Source organism: Otolemur garnettii, unplaced genomic scaffold, assembly GCF_000181295.1.
Source record: "Otolemur garnettii isolate 467f Iridium unplaced genomic scaffold, OtoGar3 scaffold00122, whole genome shotgun sequence".
NCBI lineage: Eukaryota > Metazoa > Chordata > Mammalia > Primates > Galagidae > Otolemur > Otolemur garnettii.
The window spans coordinates 3,597,869-3,623,685 of NW_003852517.1; the positions used below are offsets into that span (position 1 = coordinate 3,597,869).

The window sequence follows — 25,817 nt, forward strand, 5'->3', positions numbered from 1 at the left end:
AATGCAGCGAGAACTCAGCCAGCTCCGCCGGGGTGAGAAGTTCATTGCTCACCTGGGGGCTCTCCAGGCTCGGTGGGGCGGTGAAGAGGGGAATCCGGGCCTCCCGGGTTCCTGTGGCTCTGCAGGGATTCTGAATTCCTACCCTGGCGGACGGCTTAGCCTCCAGTTTTCTCTCGGAGCGATTGCCGTGACCCACCGCAGGCGAGGGCTGCGCCAAAGCACCCAGAGGGCGGGCCAGGCCGGGCCTGGACCGAGAGGGAGGCTTGGTCCTGGCGTCTCTGGCCATCGCCCGCTGCCTGCCTGCGTTACTCCAGGACCGGCGGCCCTGTCGTCCCTAAGCCAAGACCCCTCTCTTCTCCACGTGGGTGTTTGAGCTCCTAGCTCCCTGGGCCCTACCCGAACACTGGCATTGTGCCTAGTGGTTAAGCCTGTGGGCTTCAGAAACAGACCGAGAAGAGTCTGAATCTCAGCTCTGCTTCTTAAATGTGCGGCCAGTGGTTTGTCTTTTCCTAGACTCAATTTTCTCATCTATATAATGGGGATAATAGCCTTGCCAGAGCTATTACAAATATTGAATTAGATTATCTCTGTAAAGTTGTTTTGTTTCTTTAGCACAAGGCCTAGTACATATTACATTTGTATACTTTCCAGTGACAGTATTACTATTGTTATTATGTTAGCTCAGGGGATCAGTGCTTGTTCATATCAGTGAGATTACAGTTGTCTTTCTCCTACTCCTGAATATTAGGGAACATTCCATTGTAAAATTTCTCTAGGGAACAAATGTGTAGCACTTTCTATGTGCCAAACATCGTTTGAAGTGTTTTTAAAATATTAATTTATTTAATCCCCCCAATAACCCTTTGAGGTAGTTGCTATTACTAATGGAGGCCCTGAGGAGTTAATTTACTTGCCAAGGTTACATTGCTATTAAACTGTAGAGGGTGGAGTTTTAGCCAGGCAGTGTGACTCCAGAGCTAGGGGATCCAGAGTATGGCTTGCAGCTCAGCATCTCTGAGTAATACAGCCCGCTGTGTTAGAAGAGGCTAACTGAATTCTTACTCTTGCACTAGCTGTGTGATCTGGGAGGCTTACCTGCACAGTCTGGCCTCACAATGTTTACTTGGAACATGGGGATAATATGCCTACCTTGATGTGTTGTGGTGAGGACCATAATGACTGAAAAGCTCTTAGTGCCTGACACATAGTACAGGCCAAATAAATGGTAGCTATTTTTATTGTTGTTGTTGCTTCTAGACTCATGCAAGTTAGGATCAGCACAGAAGTGGCCAGGGCAATGAAGACTTAGGAAATGTGCCTCATTTAGTCCAAGGAAATTGCACCTATAGAAGTGCCCATCCTCACCTCTACCAATGGAAGAACCTCTTGTTGCAATAGACCAGAGGATCTGTGGGACGTCTATCGTCTCAGTTTTTAGTCCCAAGCCTGTGCTAAGAGGCTGCAGGACCCTGTGTGAGCATTTCACATTTCTGCTCAAGTGAGTTAACTATGGCGCTGCTTCTGATTCCCACGTCTGCCCTATGAATACTGGAGCCTGCGTAGCTGGTCACTCTACTGAAGGTCTCAATACCCTGCAGAATTCTATCCAGGAGCCCCGTGGACTGGGAGATACGTGCGTGTGTGTGTGTGTGTGTGTGTGTGTGTGTGTGAACAGATGAGGGTGCCTCTTTGGGAAGCTGGCAGTGGGGAGGAAAGAGGCCCGCCTGGGCGGGAGGGCCTGACTCTGCTCCCCGCCTGGGTTTAATGAGCCCCAGAGCTCTGTGAGGGCTGCTTTTCACCACCTTTTATTTGGTCAGACAGGGGGTTCAATAAATCTTTAGTTCTGTGGACTCCCCTCGTGGAGTTGTTGAAGGAGAAAGCTTTTTGCAAATGACTAGAAAGCCCTTTGCAAATATAAAGTACTTATTTAGATGCAAACTAAAAATCCAAGGTGCCTGTGACTCATCTGGTACCTATTGTGCTCGCTGCACAGACGCAGAGGCTTGCCTGTGTGATGGGTGCCATTTGAGAGCCACTTAAAGAACTCCCTGGTGAATGAATTTGGCTGCATTATTCCCGGGCTCCTCTCGGAGGACTCTAATTCTCAACACTTGGTCTTGTCCTCCTCTTCTGACACATTCTCAGCCCTCTCCCTGAGTTCGTTCTGACCCCCGTGCAGGATGTTGTGGAGGGGGCTGACCCCCTGGGGAGGCAAGGAGCCAAGAGGGTAGGGGCTTGTGCTCAGAGCACTTCCCTCTCTGCTTTTTCAAAAAGAAAAGGCAGCATTAATCCAAGCATCCAGAGCTATGCCTAAGAATCTAATGACAATAGCGTGTTACTTGCTTTCAAAAACCCTTTTATCATTTCCTTTTCTTTCCTATCTCTTTCCACCCTGTTATTACCGATCAGGGCTTCATGACCAAAAAATACTGAATCCATTTGGTTAAGTTTGTCAGACTGGTGACTGGCATTGTGTGAAGACCAAAGGCCTGCCTGAATGACTGCATTTTTAATGAATTGACCAGCTATTTGTCATCAGATGAACAGCATTTAATGCTGTGTATGGCAAACTGCTGTGAAGGATAATGGAGACAGCTTTTCCACGGCCTATTTTCTTTCTAGAATAGGAGGAGGCTCCATTTTGAGGCTTGGTGATGATGGATTGCGCCATATAGAAATACGTGCCAAGAAGGGAGGTGCCTTCCCCATTGGGATCTAAGGTATGGCTGGTCCCTTCAGGTTTCAGGCAGGTGAATGCTGTACATTCTTAGAGTTTTCCCGTATGGGACAGGGCCAATTCAAGATTTATTCTTGTTGGTTGGGTTTTAATTGGTGAAAATAGAAATGGGTGTTAAGCATGGCTGCTGCCAACAAAATGATGCTCTCGGGCAAATTAGAGAAAGGTGCCCTCTCCTGGCTGGCAATTTGCAAAACCCCTTTGGCCAACTCAAGGCTTGATAAAGAAGTACTGGCTGAATTTCTTTCCCACAAGTGTTCAGGGCACAACTTGTGCAACCTGGCCCACAGCCCCATGTGTGTGATTGTGTGTGGGCGGAGTATACAGGCTTGGTCTTGGGAGGGTAGAGAGGAGGGTCCAGAATTTGGAGGACTGGCAGGGGGCTGTCCCAGCCTCTCTCTCAGACATGAAAGCACATGTGGTGAGAATAAGATGGAGTCAGGCAGGCTTGAGCAGACATGCCACAGCTGGTCTTGTCGGTTTAGGTCCTGTTTGACCTTCACTCCAGGTCTTCCAGTGTCACTGTTTTGTAAATTTAGCTCCCATCCTAAAGATGCTTGTCTTGAGTTTAGGTGGCCTGATTTAGGAGATTTAACTTTTGAATTGGAATGTTGTAATAGGTCACTGAGTTATACTGATCATTATTTAAAATTGAGGTTGGTGTGGTCTTTGCCTTGAACTTTTATGTATAAAAGTGTAATTTTGGAAATACAAGAACAGAACAGTCTTGGAGAGGCTACTCTCACTGTTCTCCAAGATCAAAGCCTTCTGACAAAGTCTGATGGTCCTATCCCCATCTCTGCATATTGGCTGACAGTGACAGGTGGCCAGACCCTCTTGGTCCGGTAACAGACACTCTCTTAGTTCTTCCCCTCCTGCCATTCTCTGATGACCTTTCTGAAAGTGCCTGTTTGCAGTATGAGCCTGGGCTACCTTCAGACAGAGAGCACAGTTCAGTTTCAGACTCTCTGCTCCAGGGCCTGTCATGGGCACAGCAGGGGATTCACAGGTGCTGAGGAGCTAGGCCTAGTCTGAGGGTTTGGGGTGGTGGAGGCAAGGATAAAGCACACCAGCTGCCTGCAGTCCAGTACTTCTGTAAATAACACAGTCCCCAAAACATGTACAAAATGTCCAGACATTAGACACAGAGTACTTAGATGTTAGAGTGAAGAGTATTCTAAAATTCTTATCTTTTCACTTTTTAACAGCTTTATTGAAATATAGTTTATACACCACATGGTCCACCCATTTAAAGCATACAATTCAATGTTTTTTTGATGTATTTACAGAATTATGCAACCATACCCCTCTATTTTTAAACATACTCTTTACTGGTATTATTTGCAGCATTATGGATATGTTCTTTAATTTTTTCTCTCGGTTAGATAACCACCACGTGATATCAAAAAAAAAACCAAACAAACATCTAGTCAACTGGGTGGTTTGCAGGATCTCCATAGGAAAGGGTTTTTACGTTCATACCCTGGTTCTTTTGGTTCCAAACTCCCATTTCAGCACATGAAGGAAAGTTCAAGGCTGTTGCTCTAGAGAACATGATGCTGGGCACTGTGAGGAGAGTGTGCACTAGGCTTTGGAGCAAGAGAAGAATGTAGGGCAACCCAGAAAGGGATAAAATTGGACAGGGAGGTTGGGGCCCTCTGGTGGAAAACTTGGAATGCCAGGTTATGGAGGAATATTTATTCCATAGGCCAAGGAGACACTAAGGGGTTGTGAGTAGGGTGGTAGACATTAGGGCTTTTCCATGTAGGGGCATAATTCTGATAGTGGTACGAAGGATCAGCGAGAGGGCAGGGCCAGAATTTCAGGTGAGAGGTCATGGAAGCCTAAAATAAATAGGGGGCAGCCAGAGAGGAAAAGTAGGGGCAAATTTGAAGAAATTGCAAAAGTAGAGTCTGTAAATATTGACTGCTGGGGTGTGGAAGATTAGGAAGACAGTTGAGTCAAACACAACCCAAGATTCCAGGAGAAAGATGGTATCAATAAGAGATCATCAAGTCAAGAAGGTCTGGTGCCTTAGTGGTCTGCTTCTTAACGTTTAGCATTGTAGAAGCCAGTGGGATACTCAGGCAGTAATGTGGTAAGGGGAGAAGGCACAGGTGGACATTTGGGGAGCTTAACAGAAAGCTTAAGATTATCAAATTGGAATCAAATAGGCTTGTATTCTAAATGCTGACATGACCCCGTATTTGCTGTGTGACTTCGGCAAATGCCTTAATTACCCAAAAAAGCTGGAAATGTGATAATAATAGTAGATGATAATATATAGTGGTACCTAAGAATTGTGAAGATGAAATGAGTTAATGCATGTCAAAGTTCAGCACAATACGGTAAATTCTCAATAAATGACAGATCTTATCTGGTGTCACCTGTTGGAAGTATGGAGTGGACTGATGATATCATTGGGAGAAAGAAAAGAAGTGGAAGGTGAGCAAGGAGGGAGAGGACTCAGAGAAAGAAGGTTGGAGGCTCTTGACTGGTGCTAGAGACCACAGGCTCGGAAGCAGCCTCCTTTCCTCAGGGCTCTCACTGGGCCTGCTGGTGTCCTATGGGAGCAGTGGCAAATCTAAGGCTTGTTTAGGGAGAGGGGAAATAGCGGAGGAAGACAAAAGGAGAGGAGAGTGAGGAACACAGGGACCTCTGGGCCGTGAAGTCAGGTACTCTTAGGGATAGGAAGTGATATTACTCAAGTGGAACACACAGAGTGGAGTCAAAAACCAAGAAATCCAGAAATTCCAGCTAAAAAAAAAAGGCAATGAAAGAAAACCTATCATTCTCTACTTGCTTTTCTTAAAGTCCCTGAGAGAAATATATAGATCATAGCCATGCTTTTAAAGTTGCCTTTCTCCCCCACTTTTCTTCTCTCTCCCTCCCCACAAAATGCATTTTTGCCCACCTCTCTCTTTTCCTCTTTCTCTGTCTCACTTTCCTTCCATCCCTCCCTTCAACAAAAACAAAAACAAAATAAGAGAATATTCTATCAACCCAAGTCAGCTCTCCTTTTCTCCTTCTCCCCCTCTTCCTGGCCTTCCTGTTAGGAATCACAAAACCCCCAAAGGATAGTGGAAAAGGAAGACCAGAATGGAGGGAGGAGATGAAAGGCCAGGAAAGCATATAAGATAATTATTTCTCTCCTGCCACAGAGGTTTCTTCTTCCCTGCACACCATAATTTATAAAGAAAAAGGAAATATCCCAATGTCAAGTTCTACTTGATCCCAGGGGCCTCAAATGCAAAGCCTATGCCTCCTCCCCCGCCCCCCAGCTTTTGGGCCACCTCCCTAAGCCTGGAAGGGGAATCCCAACTCTACCTGTCAATGCTGATGGCACAGAGGTTCAGGATGCTGGCCGTACACATCATGACATCCAGAGTGACAAAAACATCACAGCAAACACGGCTGAAATTCCAGACTCCACCTGTCACCTACGCATCAGAAACAAGGACGTTAGTGTTTTCCGAGAGATGGAAGAACCACCCAATCAGCAGCATTGTCTTCCCTTTGTCACCAGTAAGGCTGCTGACCCCCGTCCGCTCCCCATGGTTGGTACTGTCACCTCAGGGCAGACAGACATCAAGGGAGTACCAGGCTGTCCAAGATTGTTGCTAAGGAAAGGACGAATTCACAGAATGTTAGAATGTTAGTGCTGGAAGGGATTTCCCAAATCAATTAGCCCAGTGTTTCTCAAAGTCCTCAGCAGGCTACTCATTAACAATGTAGGTTTCTGAATCCTTCTTAGACTCACTGAGAGTTTCTGGCTCTGTGGCCTATGAATCTTCATTTTCAAATACCCCAGACATGCCAAGGTTTGAGATCACTGATCCAGTTCAGGCTCAGGAGGCAATGATGCCCTTGCAGTGAAGTGATATGTTCGCACGTGCACAGCTGGTAGTACAAGAACTTGGGTGGCTGCCTGATGTGTATTGTGCCAGAACTGCCTCTCTAAAGCCCTCCGCCCTGTCGCGAGCTCATTGTGTACTCTGGAAATAAACTTAGAGCATGGTGTTTGTAAAATGTACCTCCAAAGCAAAAATCTATCTGGTTTCAGGTTTTGAAGCTTGGGAACATCATAAAACAACGTCTATAAGAACCTACATAAAATAAGTCTGTGTTAATGTGACTGCCTTTGTACTACTGTCCCAATCACCAAGAGGTAGGGGAAAGGGCTGAGTCCAGGGGATTAGGATGGAGAATAGATTCTCTCTACCACTTGCAGAATTAATGAGGGTGCTTTCAACCTCATGCATCTACCATGTACATAATTATAAAAAGTCCAGAATTTAGGTAATTTATATTCTACTACATTGCTATTTTTATTTTAAAAACTTTCAGATAACCTAATTGAAGCAAGAATATATTGGGGAGATGTCATTTTCAGAATGTCTGAAAAGGGCCCCGCATGGGCCTCAAGGCTTTTGTGTATTTGCCAGCTTCCTGCCTGGGGGGCTGCCATTCTTGGGGACCATGGTTCTCAAGGAGGAACCTGAGAAGCTTTGTGCCTCTGGCTGTAGCTGAGTGTTTGTGATATTCCTCCTAAGCAGGACTATTTAAGGGTAAGGAAGAGTGAAAAATAGACACCCTAGCCTCTGAAGCAGCTTCTCAAGGAAAAAACAAAAAAAGAAACAGTTAATGACCAAATGACTGCACAAAAATGGTGCTATTCCTCTCAGTTTTCTTTTTCTTTTTTTCTTTCTTTCTCCCTTCCCTTCCCTTCCCTTCCCTTCCCTTCCCTTCCCTTCCCTTGTCCTCTCCCTTCCCTTCCTTTCTTTTTCTTTCCTTTTTTCTTTGAGACAGAGTCTCACTCTGTTGCCCTGGGTAGAGTGCTGTGGCATCATAGCTCACAGCAACCTCAAACTCTTGGGCTCAAGTGCTCCTTTTGCCTCAGCCTCCCAAGTAGCTGGGACTAAAGGCATGTACCACAATTCCCAGCTAGTTTTCTATTTTTAGTAGAGACGGGGTCTTGCTCCTACTCAGGCTGGTTTCTAACTCCTGAGCTTAAGCAATCCACTCGCTTAGTCTCACAGAGTGGTAGGATTACAGGCGTGAGCCACTGTGCCCGGCCTTCCTCTGAGTTTTCTCATGTAAGAATCTTTTTCTATGACCAGGTTACTTTACTTTTCATTCCTGTTTTATCCCAATACAGTACGGTTCTAAGGAGCTGTCTCTTCTTCTTCGCTAATAACTTCTCATTGGATTTATTTCCTTTCTCCTGTATCCTCTTTTAGCCCTTTGTTCATTTCCAGACTCTATTTTGAGAAAATCTGACTAAAGGAATTTTTTGTTTGTTTAAAAGCAAGAATAAAAAGTTAAAGCTAGTGATAAAGTCATCATTTTTGTTCACTTGGTTGTAAACACCTCTCCTTTAGTTTGACCCCTTGGCTCTATATAAATAAAGGCCTAATATGAACTTATAGGAATTCTTGGCATGAGAAACTTTTTCAAAACGGAGATGTAAAAATTCTGATCTGAGTCATCATAACACAATGATTTAAGGGAGCCAGGAGAATAAAAGATGGTTTTGCTTATTACATAGGATAGTTGCATGTTATAAAAGCTTCTTGCCAAAGTTGATTTTTGCACACTAAATTTTATTTCAACATTGTCTGTACCATAAAATTTATGTTTTAAATTGGGGAGAACCCACTTTTTTGCATAATTGTGAGTGCTGGTTTGTTTATGTGCATTGGGGGCTAGTACAGGTGAGAGAGAATAGGTGGGACCACAGCAAACTTCAGTGCTTGCTGGGTATTCATTAATTCATGCGTTCATAAAGCAGGTACTGGTCAATCGACCAATATAGCTCATTGACGGAAGATATATGTGTTAAGAGGTTTTACAGAAGTACTACAGGGACTATACCAAACAACTTACAACAGGAAAAGCAAGGCATTTTAAAATAAAATAGAGATCATCATGAGATCCTAATATTGTTAATACAAATTGACATTTATTGAGAATTTATATGTGGCACTGACCTACATGACCCATTCCAGCAATTTCTATCATTTTGAAACTCCAGATTTTGCAAATGGAATTGTTTTTTACTGCATGTGCTATTAGAGGTCTTTTGAGGACTATGTTGTACACTTACCTGATAGGAGATTAACTGACTATTATTTAACCAACACCTATAAGAGCAGGGACACTTACTTGTTTGCTGCTCCACGCACAGCTCCTAGAGCAGGGCATGGCATGAAAATATATTGTGGAAAGAAGGAACAGTCTCTGACATAATCTGTCTCGACAACAGCTGACATTATTGAATGCTTACTAAATGCCTGTGTTCTGCAAAGCGCTTTACATGCATGGCCGCCATTGCCGGTGATTGTCCTAATGACAGAGGACTATTACCATCATCCTTACAGAGAAAGAGCCAAAAGCTTAGAGAGATTAAGCACCCTGTGAAAGTTCACAGGGCTAGTAGAGGCAGACAGGGCCCTGGAATGTGGTTCGTTCAGCACCCTGTTATGGGGGAGTGGTTGTGGGAAGATGGATGGAAGTGGGTAGACAGGGGAAAGGTGAAAACCAGGTCCTCCTCCCAGAGTTTTGCCTGGCAGACTATATGGATTCCTTTTTGGGAATGTGACACCCTCCTGATTGGCTCTGTCCCAGAGTGACAAAAAACAGTTCACAAGACGGTAGTGGGTACTGTCTTTGGGGGGAGATGAAAGTACACACACTGCTGGTTTCTTTACTATCCATCCCTCTTGCCCCTAAAGGGCAAAGCCCTCAAGCTGTCCCCTGGCTGCCTGGCCCCCATTGGAGAGCCACCATTCCGGCTGTCCGCTTTTCCTGTCTCCAGATTCTGCCATCAACATTTCCATTCTCTCCTTGATCTCAGCTAAGTGTCAAGAAGAAAACAATCTGATTAGCTGATTAAAGTAATTCCCACTGAGGTGCCATCGCTTAGCTTTCCCTAGTGCTTACTCATTAAAATGAGTTTCTAATTGGTTGGACTTGTAATGACAAAATAATATTTCTTTACTGGAGTCCTCCACACCAAGTAAATCACAGTACGGGATCAATAAAGAGCATCAGAGTGTGCCAAGAACATGCTAGGAACTCTCACACATTATCTCATAGTAACCTGATGAGGTAAATATGATTTCTAATTTATAGATAAAGAAATGGAGAATGAGAGAGGTTGAGTAATTTGCCTAAGGACTCATAGCTTGAAAAAGGGGTTGGAATTTCAACCCCATTCACATTAACCATTACTCCATTCTACCTCTCAAAGGTCAGCACTTCGGAATGCCACTGCTGAGAAGTGCACAACTGAACTCCATTCCAGTATCACAGTAGGGAGAAGAGTTGGCATTTGTCCATCTATGTACCCATATAGCCACTATTTATTGAGTGCTCATTATGTGCCTGACTTTGCATGGGTGGGTGTGTTGAAATGAATTAAACCTGGTTTTGTCCCTAGAGCATCAGAATATACAATGTTCCTGTGAGGGAGATTAATGTGTGAATGGTGTGGCTGAAATGAGAGCCCAGGAGATAGATACTAAAACCATAGCTGGGATGTAACCTGGTAAGGGCCAACAGCGAGGTAAGTACAAAGTGGTGGGAGATCATGAAAGGCAAACTGACTTTTTGAAATTAAGGCAGAAAAAAAGTAAAAGAATAAGTCTGATTGATTTAAGGCTCTTCAGAGACATGCTTCTTTCTCCTGCATTCTAAAGAATAAGTCACTTCAAAATTATACAGCAGCCAGGTGGTGTTACTCTCACTTGCTAATGAATATAACTAACTCCCTTTGGCAATACAGAAGGTGAGAGTAAGCAAGCCCTGTCTTCAGGTACTGAAGTTGGCTATTGATTTTCAACAGACACAGCCTAGGGAAGCATTTCCCAAATTTACTGATTATAAGGCAGCATTTCCCAAATCACCTGAGGCTCTTGTTAAACAAAATGATTCTCAGGCTTCACTCAGAATAAGTCCCTAACATGATTCTCTTTGCCTGGGTTTGGGAAACATTGATTTGGGAGGTGAGGGGGCCAGAACTTTATCTTCAGAAATGGTTGTCCCTAAAGCAGGGATCCGTAAGCATTCTTTTATTTTTATTTTACTTTATTTATTTATTTTTTGAGACAGAGTCTCATGATGTTGTCCTGAGTAGAGTGCCATGGTGTCATAGCTCACAGCAACCTCCAACCCCTGGGCTAAATTGATCCTCTTGCTTCAGCCTCACCCCAGAGTAGCTGGGACTACAGGTGCCTGCCACAACACCTTGCTAGTTTTTTTTTCTTAGAGGCAGGTCTCACTCTTGCTCAGGCTGGTCTCTAACTCCTCACCTTCAGCAGTTTACCTGACTGGCCTCCCAGAGTGCTAGGATTATAGGTATGAGCCACCAAGGCCCTTAAACATTCTTTATGCCCTGGATTTTGTGGGCCTCATGGTCCCCGTCTTAAAAGAATGTATTTAAATGCATGAAATAAATATGATAGATCATAAAAGATACTAATTTTATGGAAAATAGTTATGAAGATATTTTAAATATATATCATATATAAAAATATATGTTCTACTTTAATAATTCATCAAATAATAAGATCTAGCACCAGTTTCAAAACTCTTACAATTTCAAAGTAATGATGACTATAAGTGATATTTCAGGATGTCTACAACAACCATAATGTGATTTGAAAATATAAATACCTGTGAGTTCTACCAGTGACACTAAAGATCTCTTCTGCTGTGGGTTCATGCCTACATTCATAACTGAAGACAGTACTAAGTTTTACCTTAGTGAAAATAGGGAAATCATTTTGTTTACATCCAAGTTGATGGACTCCCCAGGTTAAGAACTCCTGCTGTAAAGAGATGAAGTTTTACTTATTTGGGAGAGATACTCAAAGGGCAAAGATAGAATTACTTCTCTCATTGGCCTCTTCAGGCCATTTTTGTTTGGAAATCATTTTTTTTAAGGGGGTGGTAGTGAGGAGGGTTTGCTGTAGGGCAATATAGGGTAAATTAATTAGGAGTTTTTACTTCTCTGAATCTCAGTTTTCTCATTTGTGAGATGGGGGTTTTGTAGATTAGTGGTTCCCAAATGTCACTTTAGCAGATGGCTAGATGGCTGCACAAGTAATAGGGGGTGGGAGTGGGGCTGGGTATGATTACAATTACCACTGACTTCCATGCCATTCTGGAAATTCTGGTTTGGTAGATCTGAGGTAGACCCAATCAGCCTATATTTTTAACAAGCAATCTCTCTCTTCCCCTCTGCTTGGTATGAATATGTCCTCCAAAAAGCTTGTGTTGGAAACTTAAGCTCCACTGCAACAGTGTTGGGAGGTGGGGCCTAAGAAGTAATTAGGCCAAGAGGGCTCCTCCCTTACAAGTGGATTAATGCTACCACTGTGAGAGTGAGGTTCTTATACAAAGACAAGTTTTGCCTCCCTTTTGCTTCTCTTTTCTCCTTTTGTCTTCCACCCTGAATGATGATGGGCTTGGTTCTGGCCGAATGGTGTCCTAAATCTTGAACTTCCTAGCCTCCAGGACTGTAAAAAATAAATCTGTTTTTATAAATTACTGAGTCTTGGGTATTCTGTTCTAATACTACAAAATGGTCTAATACACCCCCGATGAAGGCTGAGCTCAGAATTGCCCAAAGTTTGGGTGCACAAGAATTACAGAGAATCTCCATCTAAAATGCAGACTTCACAGACCCTACCCAGAAAAACCTCATCGTCGGAATATGGCTAGGAATTCCTTGTGATGGAAAATGATGAAAAAATCATTTTCAAGTCCTTTCAGCTTTAACAATTTATGACTTTTATAAAAATCCAGAGTTTGGTGAAGAAATTGTGAGAATATCCTATTGTTTTTTGAGCCAGAGTCTCACTTTATCACCCTGGGTAGAGGATCATGGCAGTATAGCTCATGGCAACCTCAAACTGTTGGGAGCAAGTGATTCTCTTGCCTCAGCCTCCCTAGTAGCTCAGACTAAAGGTGCCCACCACAAGGCCCATCTATTTTTTTTTTTTTTTAATTTTTTTCTTTTCTTTTTTTTGCAGTTTTTGGCCGGGGCTGGGTTTGAACCTGTCACCTCTGGCATATGGGGCTTTGAGCCACAGGCGCTGCCTGCCCATCTATTTTTTTAGAGAAGGGGTTTTGGTCTTTCTTAGGCTGGTCTCAAACTCTTAAGTTCAAGCAATCCACTCATCTGGATTCTCCCAGAGTGCTAGGATTACAGGTGTGAGTCACCACGCCTGGCCACTACAGTAGGGAAGTCTTAATTGTTATCAAGTAAATGTCATTCTTTTTAATAATCACCATCATTACAAAGCCCAAACGTTCATCCATTCCCAATATATTACTGTTGCTTCCTTTTATCCATCTGACCTTGGTTGCTTTTCTGTAGTACATTTCCCTGCCTGAACCCACCCCGCTCTGTTTTCTTGTCCACATTTCTTAACTCCGAGTCTTTTCTCCTGTCCATACTGGAACCCAAGTGCTCTGAATTTAGTATTCCAAATCATCCCCTGGCTGCCTACACTACCTTTCTGTCCTGATCTAAGTGCATAAACATCACAAAAGGTGCTTAAGCGAGTGGAACAAAATGAGATGTTTGTGCTTGGCAAGAACACTCCAGAGTGCAGCCTGTAAAGCAGGAAATTAAAAACTTGAGAGGGAACCTGAGATAGAACTATTTGATATGGCACAGAAAAGAGTTTTTGAGAAAATACCATAAACTGAATTAAAGAGACAGTCAAGCCAGGAGCCCTGTGAAATAGAACCCTCTGTGAGGTCAGGCTTTTGTCCTGAACTTTTCTGCTAGGCTCCAGGACAGAGAATACTGAAATGGGTCAGTGACTGGCCCCTGGGAATCCCCAAGTGCTTTAAGCTACTCTGAGAATGATACCCATGAGAGCCAACTATGGGTCACACTTACTGATTGTCTTTTCTTTCCAGTAGGACACTGGGAATTCACGAGATCCTCAAGCAGCTGACGTGTTCCACACATAATTTTTCTGGTGATTAGTTCAGAAAAAATCACATTGGCACAATCTAGTCCAAACACAGCACATCTCTTCTACTAGAAGTTCTAAGATGGATTTTCTCTCCTGCTGTGAATGGTGTCATGCAGTGTGCACATGTGAGGTCCATGGTTGGACTTTTGCCTGAGGATAAGGTCAACTGAAGAGAGCAGAGCTGATAGAATTATAGAGAAATGGAGCTGGAGCTTCACAGATCAAACTGTGCCTGAAGCCCATCCTAACTCAGAACTTTTAAAGTTCCTGATGTGATAACCAGTGCATTCTGTTTATTTAAGCCAATTACAGTAAGCCACAAAAGGTGACTTAACTGAAACATTTATAGATTACACTTTTGAGTTATCAAGTCTCTCTCTCAGCCAATAACAGTTGAGCCTTACACCAGCTCAATGTGGAAAGTACTGTTGTCACTTCCATTTTATTCACTTAATTCCATGTCTTCTGACTCTAGGTTCTGAGCCTTTCTCATAGCATGACCTTGTGTTGAAATGGCATTCGTCCCAGTGAATTCTCACAGAAGCAATGTTGTATGACACCGTATTGACTGCCCGTAGCAACTTCCTATCTTTACATCATTTTTTAAATAAAACATTTTTTCTTTGCCTTTTCCTTTCTTTTCTTTTTTCTCTTCTCTCCTCCCTCCCTCCCTCCCTTCCTTCCTTTTTTCCTTCCTTCCTTCCTCCCTCTTCTTCCTCCTCCTTCATTTCCTTCTCCTTCTCCTTCCTATCTTTAGTGACTTCATGGTTAAGTACTGGCCAACTAGGCTTACATGAAGTTCTTTAGAAAGATGCTTCAAGCTACTCTTGGGAGAGGAAGGACTTTTTCTCTCCTTCTGATGTCCTTATCCATCCAATTTTGAATACTACCATGATTCTGGGGCCATGACAGCCCAAGGATATTGAAGAGGAAGAATAGAAAAGTCTGGTCTGAGATGACATCATGGGGCAGCTGAACTAACACTAACAATCTCCTTCCTCCACCATTCTGGTTATATAAGAAGTAGAAAATTTGGTTAAGCCACAATTAGTCAAGGTTTCCACTATTTACAGTCAAAACATTCCTAACTCATACATATCTGGAAAATGAACTAATTTTCCTTTGAGAAAGATGTATGTATTCAAATCAAAGCACATGAAGCTACGAATTTGATGAATCCTTTGGTCCACAAAATGGTGTTTTTCTAATTTTTGGGCCTATCTTCCTGGGGACCCTCAAGGCTACAGCAGTCTCTGTGATCACCAGTGAACCCTTTCCTTTTTCAAAGGAGGCTCTTAGGTGTAATCATATGATTACAAGACCAGTTACTCAAACTGGACCATTGTCAGGACAAATTAGTAAGAGCAACACCTTGCCCTTCCTAAGACACATGGATTTGTATATTCATAGTCCATATTTTAAAAGCTCAGAGTGCTCTTTTTTCTCATTAAAGTATCTCATCTGTCTCAAAGGAAAGACAGGAAAAAATTTAAGACTAAGGAAAGTATATACTAATGTGGGATAGGGACACCTGGTCCTCTGAACTAGAAACCTCTAATATCTTAACTGGCCATCTGTTAATGATAGCTGCTTCCAGTCATATCCTCTCCTCTATTGAGTTAGATCCTTAGTTGACTGCTGGGGAAAGTGACTCAGAGATATTAAGTTGCATTGACTGGGCCTTGAAGCAAGTTGGTAAGACCAAAAAAGAAGCCTCAAAGCCCATTTCCCAGTGAAGAGAGGTTTCTGCTCCTCCAAATCTTCTTTATGGGAATGTAGATTATTTTGACCATGCTCTTGACTACTGAACACCTGCATCAAATTACCCGAGGGACATAGGGCATAGTGCTTTTTATGGTGGGAAACTAAGAGCTCTACCAATGCTTTTCTCATGGGAGGAAACCCACAGATACTACTACAGAGTTCCCAGTAAGGCCTTTGGCAAGGTTTCCAGGGGCTCCCTGTGGTCTCAGCTGCTCTTCTCTGCTGTGCATTATAACAGGGGCATCAGTTATATCAGCAGATTTGGCTAGAAGGGGATGTCATGGCTTCCTAGTGTGGAGAAGTCACAACATTCATCTTTTAAGCCAGTATGTACAGGGGTTTTCCAATATAGTTCAGCCAGAGACCTGGAAGAAATTATAAATGGGTAGCCAAAGAGTGCCAAGTGGCTTTATTATAGACACCAAAAGACTAATTTTATTTTAGAGGGACTGAAAATGCTCATTAGAAGTAAGGTCCACTGCCTGCATTTCTGACATTCCTCCTTCTCTAGAAACTTGGACTTAAGAAACTTTGTAACGCAGAGAGATGAACAGAAACAGTTCAGGGGGATGCTGGTGGTGCCGTGAATCATTGACCAAGATATACAGGTTTGTGGCACCTAAAGTGCCTCACTTCTGAGCAAGATTATCCCATGCTCCTAACTTCTTTTTGTTCTCATTATTATCAAATGTAAAATAATAAATATTTCACCTCTTCCTCCCCCCTAGAAGTATGCAGGTAACAGGAGATGTATAAGATGATGGTGTAAGCTGGAACTGCCTACATAATGCATATTTACAGAGCAGATTCATGTCATCATTCATACATCAAATATTTATTTAGCGCAGGTTATATGCCAGGGAGTGTGTTTAGACCATGGGAATGAAGAACAAAGACATAACCTCTGACTTCAGGATTTCTTACCCCAAGTAGGTTGACAGAACAGTTAAGATAATTACAAGACTCTTTACCATCAGAATTATCCTGAGGAGAAATAAGCACATATCTTCTTTCAAACGTAAGTATTCCCTTAGACTTTAGATCTATTCCAATCAGCCTACTTGTTTTTTGTCTCTTCCCTTTCCTATCTATTTTCTTCCTTTACCTCTCTCTTTTGAGATCCCAGGTCTAATTTTGGTTCCCAGTCATTCTTTGATATGGGCACTAGCAGTCAATGATCAAGGTTTTTGCTCTCCCGTGATATGTCATCCTTAACTGTCACCTTCACTATTAACATTAACTGAGATATTAATTTGATGAATCTTAATTTCTCTTAATCATAGCATCATTTTGATCCTTCAGTGGGTACCTCCTTAGAATGACACACAGTGCAGAGGAGAAATATTAATGGTATGTTAAGATGTTCTTAAAAATATCTCTTTAATAATTACATGTTTTCTTGGTGAGAATATGCATTTCTTGAACAGATGTGGGCACCCTGATTTCCTTGTTAGCAAATGGATGTTTTGTCTTGATCACTCCTGTCTTTGTCTTGCACTTGCAAATGAAAACACTTTCGAATTTAAGAAAAGCTTCTCCCCCAGAAGAATTCTCCAGGGTCTGTTGCACCATCTAACTGGCAAAGGCTCCATACTATTAACGGAGGCATGGGAAACATAAATTTGAAGGTTTAGTTTGTTCCTTCAGTAGCAGAGTCTGCAGAGAGCTGGCAATCAGGAGGGAAAAGCCAAGATGAAGGCAACTGCACCACCAAAAGAGGTCTGATCTATTTGCAGACCATTCTTTCTCTCTCTTCTTCTTATTCACTGAAAAAAAATGGCTTCTTTTTGTTTTTAATATAATGTCTTCCACCACCAGAGCTCCATATCTCTCCTGCACACTCTCACTCCATATATATTGAACACTGAAGAAGATGCCCTCTGGACTGCCTCCTTCAATACACCACATCATTGAGAATAAACTCAAGGTCCTTTTAGGAATCATCCCATCTCTCAAGTTCAGTTCCCAGGATCGTATAGATCTGAGAACAGTATCATTCCCAGCCCCCTGTTTCTGATGTGGGAGAAGGATCAGATGGTAACTGCCACCCAGAGCTTCAGTTCCCTCATTAAAAAAAGAATTTCCTTCCTCAGCTCCTGGACCACTAGAGGAGTCCTTTGAGCCCCAAAGGCCAGGAGCTCAGGAAAGACAAAGAAAAGCACGGATACATGAGCAGTACATGCCTGGAGCCCACTCACCTCCAGGTACACCACCCAGGGCATCACCAGGGTGGCCACCAGCAGGTCTGCCACGGCCAGGCTCACCACCAGGTAGTTGGTGGTGGTCTGCAGGGCCCGCTCCCTCAGCACAGCCACACACACCAGGCCATTGCCAAAGATGATGGCCAGGATGAGCACACAGTAGGAGAGGGCGTAGTAGGCATGTGGACGGGCCCGGTCAGCACCGGTGAAGTTCTCTGCCCCACAGGTATAGTTCAGGTGGCTACTCAGCTGGCTTAAAGGTGCCATAGCCCAGAAGGAGGAGCGTGACCCCAAAGGGTATCCTGGGAGGAAAGAGAAAGCAATAGAGGTAAAGTCAGACTCTTTGCATCTTGGTTGCTTATGTACTTTTTTTTGGTTTATTGAGTCAGTAAATATTTATTGAGCACTTCCTATATAATACTGTTTCTCTACCTCATTGTTGGAGTTACAAAACAGATAAAAATTTCTCCTCCGTGAAGCTTCCATTCTAGAGAAGAAGACAGATAATATGTAAGGTAAATAAAAGATGTAGTATGTTCAATGATGATATGTATTGTGGAGAAAAATCAGCGAGGGGTAAAAGGGGGTGTGGATTGCATGTATGTAAGTAGGTGTCAGTGTGACCCCAGATCCTCTAAGGGTCTACACCCCATCAGACCACATGCCCAGTGTGATCAGGAAGCCCTCGTGGAGAAACTGGCAACTGAATCAAAACCTGGAGGACACAGAGAAGCAGACCAGGCAGATATCTGGTGGGAGAGTGGTTCAAGCAGTAGGAACAGCAGGTGCCAAGAGGAAGGGCGACCACATAGAAGGGATGATAGGGAGGCCAGCATGGCTGAAGCCAGGCGAGTCGGGGGAGGAGTAGAACAGCATGAGGTGGAAAGGTTGTACAGGCCATTGAAAGAGCCATGCTTGGACTCAGGACACCGCAGGACCTTGTGCACATTACTCTACCTGTCTGAGCTCCAGTTCCCTCTTGTGTGAAATGGGGGAAATGATGGAACTCAGCTATCTAAGTCCATCTGTGCTGGAACAGAATACTCAAGATTGGGTAAAGTATAAAGAATGGAAATACATTCTCTCCCAGTTCTGGGGTCTAGGAGAAGATCTAAGGAGTGTGGTTTTTACAGTAGGACCCTGAAACCCAAGCAAAAATGGCTCCTGCTTCCAGCTCTGCCCTGGAAGAGGGCTGCACTCTTGGTCTCTGCTGTGACCCCAAAGTTTGTGTCCCCTCTGAATTCACATGTTGAAGTACCAACTCTCAGGGGGGTGGTAGGGCTGGTACAGGAGAGAGGAGGGGTCTTTGGGAGGTGATTAGGTCATGAGGTCAGAGCCCTCAAGAATGGGATTAGTGTTCTTACGTGGGACACTCCAGAGAGCTGAACACCTTCTAGCCTACCATGTGAGAACACAGCAGAAAGGTAGCTGTCTGGGAACCGGAAGGCAGGACCTCACCAGACACAGTTCTGCTGGTGCCTTCATCTTGGACTTCCCAGAAGTAAATTTCTGTTGTTTATAAGAAGCCCAGTTAATGTTGTTTTGGTACAGCATCCCAGACAGACTAAGACACCCTCTTCTGGTGATATGTTCCCACTGGATGAGGTCATACCCTCTAAAGGTCTACACCCCATCAGACTACATGCCCAGTGCCAAAAGTGCTCCGAGCCTGTTTCCAGGGCATCACAGGCCTCATTTTGAATCTATCACCCTGTGGGCAGACTCTGCCATGTGTGCTGTGTATGCATGTGTCTGTGTGTGTGTGTGTGTGTGTGTGTGTGTGTATGGTCCCTGGGACCAGGTGGCGGTTTTTGTTGGCACTTGGATGAATACCTTCTGTGTAGCTTGAGGTGGGAAAAGAAAAGGATAGGGTCCCTGGGGTGGGACAGAGGATGGGGCCCAGCTTCTTCTGCACTGTCACATCATGTATAGAAGTCCTAGGGGCTCCTGAATCCTAAGTTCAAACCTGGCCCTCCAGATTGCTAGGAAGGTATATTTTTCAGGGTGGGAAGATTAAACATTTTATTTAATGCTTTGTTGGTTATGACTCCAAAATATTTAAACATAATATATATGGGCCTCCATTGGAACTCTTGCTCCAGGCTCTGGCAGACATAGAGACTGGGTTGGTGTCCAGGATATGTTCTCAATCCTGGCTCTGCAACTCTCCTTTGATTAGGAGACTGGCCTAATCACGGCTGTCATTTCATACTTCATTTTAAGATATTTTAGCCTGGAATATGAAAGTGTTAAAATGAGCAAATGATTGCAAAGGGGTGACCAACTTGAAATATATCAGAGAATTGCTTTTAAAAATTGTTCTTTATCTTGGCAAACTGTTTGCACTCAATGTATTTTAAAACATAATAGTAATTCTTGATAATAATTATAATTTTCTCATTATTCGGAAAAGGGCAGCTGCTACCCTGGAAATAGTACTGCTGCTGCCAAGAGCTTTTGGAAAAATACAATGCTTTCTGATTGTTCAGGGATATTTCCACTTTTAAGGCAGGCTTGGGCTCAGATGACTTTCCTTTCACAACTGGGCCACCTTGGAAGGCAGTGGCCAGAATCCTCCTTTCCTGGGCCTTGCAGTTGTCTACTGATGTCTTAGCCTCATCTCACCCGCCATTTAAGAGGGAAGCACAAAAACTTGTGATGTTTGTTACCATCTTGCTGGACTTTTTACTCTTTCCAGAGGTTGTCAGCTACTTAAAAATAGTACAGCTTAGTGTCGATGGCTAATTATATAAAGGGGAACCCTCAATTCTCAAAATCAATTCTGAGCCTGATGTTGGAATCACAACTCCATAGGTTTCTGATTTATTTTTTTCACATTGCACTGTCTCAAGTCTTATATTCTTTATAGCAGCAGGTGGGGTAAGCTAAAGTTGTCCAGGCAGTTTCTGACAGGTTGTGGATGTGAGAGATGAAAGCAGAGATGAGTGAGATGCTAGAATACTCCCTACCTCTCAGCTAATTGTTTCAGCTTTCTCCCTCCTTAGATATTTCCCTCCCTCCTTGTGTGTTGCTTATACAACACAGAGCTCAGCTGGGCTTTCTTCTTTCTTTTTTCCCTCTGATAGATGTACTAACAGATAATACTCTGGTCTCAGGTAGGGAGAAGCAAAGAGTCTAGAGAGTCCCTTAACTCAATAATCACTCTCTAAGTAACTCATAAGTGTAGGCTGGCTTCCTCATCAGCAAAATGGGGATAATCATAGCCATTTCACTGGGTCATTGTGAAGATTAAATGAAATTGTATATGTAAAGCTTTGGCACTATTGACAACTTGGGATGGATAATTCTGTACTGTGGGCGTCATCCTGAGCATTGTAGGTTATTTATCAGCATCCCTGACACCTACCTACTAGGTGCCAGTATCATACCCCCTCACCCCTGCCCGACCCCAAGTCATTACAACCAAAAATGCTGTGAACATTGTCAAAGGAGTCACTGCCCTAGCATAATGTCCAGCAAATAGCACCTGAAATATAGTAGCTTTATTGTTAACAGAAAAGCAGGATGAGGTAAAGGGGTCAAATAAGCTACAGCTGGAGAGTGTCTAATGAACTTGGGAATGAGCACATCACTGGTGACCAGCAGAGTGCTGGGTGTTAAAAGTAGATGTGGGGGTGAGAAAGTATAGAAGGCAAAGACTGGAGGATTACTGCTGGCTTCACTCTTTTAAGATTCATTACATGCAGCACTATGTACAGATTTTAATGAGCCTTTAACTTTCTTATAAAGTATTGATATATCCTGATCTTTATAGTCTGTTTGAGCACCTCTTAGAGTGAGTGCATGATCTATTTTAAAAAGCAAAGGAACTAGAGAGTGGTCAGGCCCCCATCAGCTATGACATACATCCTTTGTTGCTGTTCAATCCTTCAGTGCTGAGTGACAGTCTGCCTGGAACATTTGTGGGATTTACAGGGTATTAATTATTTATTCTCTTTCCTTAAGGGTATTGAGATAAGCAAAAAACAAACACAACAAAAGCACCTTGAGACCTCAACCTGCTCCTACAGGCGACTACTCCTGGGCTGCTACTGTGTGTCAGATGCTAGGACTTTACATGTATTATCTCATTTTAACATTTATAGCAGCCATAAAGGTCGATATCCTTTTGTGGATTAAAAAACTGAGACAGAGGTTCAGTAACTTCTTCAAGATTACACAATGTATAAGGTGCTGGTTTGAGCCAAGCTTTGATCTCAGGTCCCCCTAAAGCCAAAGCTCACAATTCATTCTGTCTGTGAGTAGAAGTTGAAGTCAGGAGTCATTCTCAAGTGGAGATGAGTTTTCTTCAACCCAGAGCAAAACACCTTTGTAGCAGGGGTCCATGACTCCATCTTCACCCAGTTCACAGATCGCTAGCTCTTGCCACCTCTAATTTTTCACTCAGTCACACCCTGACCACCCATCTTCAGAACTTTTCTGGCCTGGGCTTCAATCCAGACTTGCTATATTGCCTGATAAAATTAATAATTGTAGCTCACATTTGTAAACATTATCATATTTAAACCTTGCAACAACCTGATGAGGGAGATAAATGCCATCATCATCTCATTTTTTGCAGATAAAGAAAGTGAGGCCCAAAGAGGTTAAACTTATCTTGCTAAGGTCACAAACCGGGAAATGATGGAGTTGACTCAATCCAAGATCTGTCTGATTCCAGAGCTCATATTCTTAACTAAGCCACTTTTGGGGTAAGGCAGACAAACATGAAATGGGTACTAATTTTAAAATCTCGCTTGTTCAGAGTATCTTGTGCACATCATCTGACTAAGCTCAGTAAGTCAATGCAGGTGCACACTGCTGATAGAACCAGTGGGAGTTACATTGTCATTATTATTAGAGGTAGTCTTTAGCATTTCTATGACATTTTATTCTTGCAAATTGCAATCTAGTGTATTTACCTAATGAAGACTCAAAAGTGCATTGAATATATAGTATATTTATATATGGGTATTTGGGCACATTTACATTGTTGGTAGATGTACAGAAAAAAAACATAGCTGCTTACGGGGATCCAATAGCTTAGATGATATCATCTTTTTTCCTCATTAAAACTGCTCAGCAAAGCAGAACACCCTCACTTTCCCTTACAACCTCTAAAGACTGAGCACACTGCTGTTATAATCAGAGATAAGATAGGAATTCAGTAGATCAGGCAGTCAATAAGCAAATATTGATAACGAATTTCAATGAATTAGAAACTGAATTTATTGAGTAGAATCTATTTGGAATTTGCTTTAATTCGTATTCTGAAGCAGCCTTCTGTATAGATGCTTTAATATCAGGCACTCATTTGGATACTGTCAGTATTTTCCTACTCAATATCCCCGCTACTGCTAACCATGCAGACTTGAAAATATACAACTATAAATAAACACGTGCTTGAGGAAGAATCTTTCTCAATTATCTCTGCTTCTCTTTGTCTATCAGAGATTCTAATGTCACGTCAAGCAGCTGTTCTTCACTCTTACCTAAGGACAGACATTTTACTGACCTTTTAGTATCAGTAGGTGAAGGGCTTCACCAACAAAATGCAAACAAACATGCACAATGAGTTTAAACAAACATGCACAATGAGTTTAGAATCCAAGTCCCACTTTGCTATTTCTGCATTATTACTTGTGTGTGCATTTCGAAGGTATTCAACTAAGCTAAATGGAGGAACTGGAGGAAATGCCTATTTGCAATTATTTCCATTGACCCCATAAGCTACGATAAGTAATGAAAGTCCCACAATTAAATAACAATACGCTAAAAATCATATATCATCACAAAAACATACACAATCATCATTGCCACTACATATCTCTGTTGGGAATAATTGGATTCTGACTTGGAAATAGGCTGACTTTAAATAGACCATTGAAAACAATGCCTCTCAAAACCCTCAGCCCTGGATTACCAGGGTATTGAATTGGGGAGTTTAAAATAACAGACCCTTACAATTAAGTAAAACCCTTAAGAGGAATACAATCAACTTCCACGCAAATCCCAGGAATAATAACAGCTTTTTGTTTTCTATCTTTTAATCCTGCCTTGATATAGCTTCTACAACCCATGAGCATACAATTTCAGGGAAAAAAAGAAAAGAAAAAAAGAAGAGAACAGGTTTTTACTGTCCAACCACTTAGAAAAAAAAAATAAAAACAGTATCCTTAGGGTTTTAGGTTTTTAAATAAGAGCAGGTATAGAGTTTTACTGCATATTCTTAGAGAACCCCAGAACTCCAAGCTGATTAAATAAACTTCCAGGAAAACATGATGTACTAAATTAGAAACAAAATGAAAAATTACTTACCCTGAAAATTTCCTCTGATTTCTGAGACTGTGGAGTTTAGCACTTGAGTCCCCGCAGCCATTTACTGACAGCAGACATACCCAAGCAAGGCAAACTTTGCCTTTCCCAGGACACGGAAACTATGTACCTGAACAGAAAGAAAATCACCCATTTTTGCCTCTCAGGTGAAATTACTTGTGTGCTGCTTTTCCAGCTACCCTACTAGACCTTGGTGCATGTTTTACAGCTGCTTATGAATGCATCCGTTTTTTTCTAGAGGATTTGGGAGGGATGCTAAACTAAACGTTGCTAGGGTCACCCGCCGAGAGGTTCTGTCCTTGGTGCTGAAAGAGAGCTCGAGTAGGCACGAGCAGGATCTGCCTTCCTCGCTCTCTTTCCCCTCTGTGCTTCTATCTGCTCCGGTTCTGTGCTTTTTAGTACATGTGCATTTTTTTCCTCAGTACACTTTTTAAATTCCACTCTTCCCACTTTATTTACCTTTATGATTTAATTTTTCTTAAATAACTCTCATCGTCCTCAGTTTAATTGCCTTTAGCTTTCAATGGGTACAAAGACGATTGGTTCAGAAGAAGGAATAGATCAACAAATTGATGCACAAGTGGTTAATGGAAATCAGTACGATTTAAAACATAATAGACAGAATAATTGAACTTGGAGGTATAAGCTTGTCCAAGGACAAAAGGTTAAAGGGACTATATTACAGTGTAAGCAGAAACTGAGGCACGGAGCATAACTGGTGATAATGATGAAAAAGGTTAATTATGTGAGAAATGTCAAGTGTTTATTTACTAGCACTTACTGTTTTCAGAGAACATTACAAACATTTGCCAATTTATGCTTACTGTTCTTCTGTAATCTATGTGAGTATTCTTTCTTTCTTTCTTTCTTTTAAACTCAGGTTTAAAACAAGCTAAAGTGAGATGCAACTTAGGGCCATATTTGCAAAAGTCAGTACTAGAAACAGATAATCTTAATTTACAGTCACCTTTTCATTTAACATTTTATTGTGGGATCCTAACTATTTCCTGTTCTCTTGTTTTAATTTTTTCCCCTCACTTTGGACAGGGTGGTAATTCTTTCACTATTTTCTCTGCCAACAGTGGATGTGCTTGGCAGCTGTGGTGCAGATGGTCACAGGGAAGCTAGTCCTCACTGACTATGATGGAGACCTCTGCTGGTTGAGAAAGAGGCAGCAGCAGCAACAAGGTCAATACTGCTCTTATTAACAACTCTACTTTATTGAACATGTACTATAGCTAGTCACCTTCATGCATTGCCTCTTAACCCTTTCAACAACCCTACATAATAGGTGCTACTTTTACCATCCTTAATTTATAAATAGGGAAATTAAGGCTTAGAAATGTTAACCATTTCTGAGGGTCACATAGCTAACAAGTGGAGGAGTCTGGATTTGTATCTAAGCATCTTAAGTAACGTAACAATTATGATATAATTCTTACAAAGGTGGAAAATTCAGATTTCCTGGGAGACTGACAATATTTCAGAGATAATATTAATTGTAATGATAACAAGAATATTAATAACATAATATTTGAATGATGACTTGTTTAGAATATGTCATGTTCTAGTTTATATCTTACATCAGTTTTATGATGGCTACTTTTAAAGTGGCTATTATGGACTGAACCATGTTCTTCTAAAATCCATATGTTGAAGCCCTAACCTTAGAATGTGACTACATTTGAAGGTAAAATCTTTAATGTGTTAAGTTAAAATAAGACCTTAAGGGTATGCCCTAACCCAGTATGTGTGGTGTCTTTATAAGAAGAGAAAGAGACACCA

General features: G+C 42.3%; 1 protein-coding gene across 2 annotated transcripts in view; it reads right to left on the minus strand.

Annotated features, from left to right (window-relative positions):
- DRD3 (dopamine receptor D3) overlaps nt 1–24,408 on the minus strand; it is a 41,398-nt gene extending 16,990 nt beyond the window's left edge. For both annotated transcript variants that reach the window (XM_012810044.1, XM_003797706.1), the window contains exons 1-3: nt 24,015–24,408; nt 17,694–17,998; nt 6,065–6,177 (exon numbers count right to left, since the gene is read on the minus strand). In XM_012810044.1, the coding sequence (XP_012665498.1) occupies nt 6,065–6,177; nt 17,694–17,998; nt 24,015–24,075 (479 nt within the window). In that variant the 5' untranslated portion in view covers nt 24,076–24,408. The remainder of the gene's footprint in view (nt 1–6,064; nt 6,178–17,693; nt 17,999–24,014) is intronic.
- Between the last annotated feature and the right edge of the window lie 1,409 nt (nt 24,409–25,817).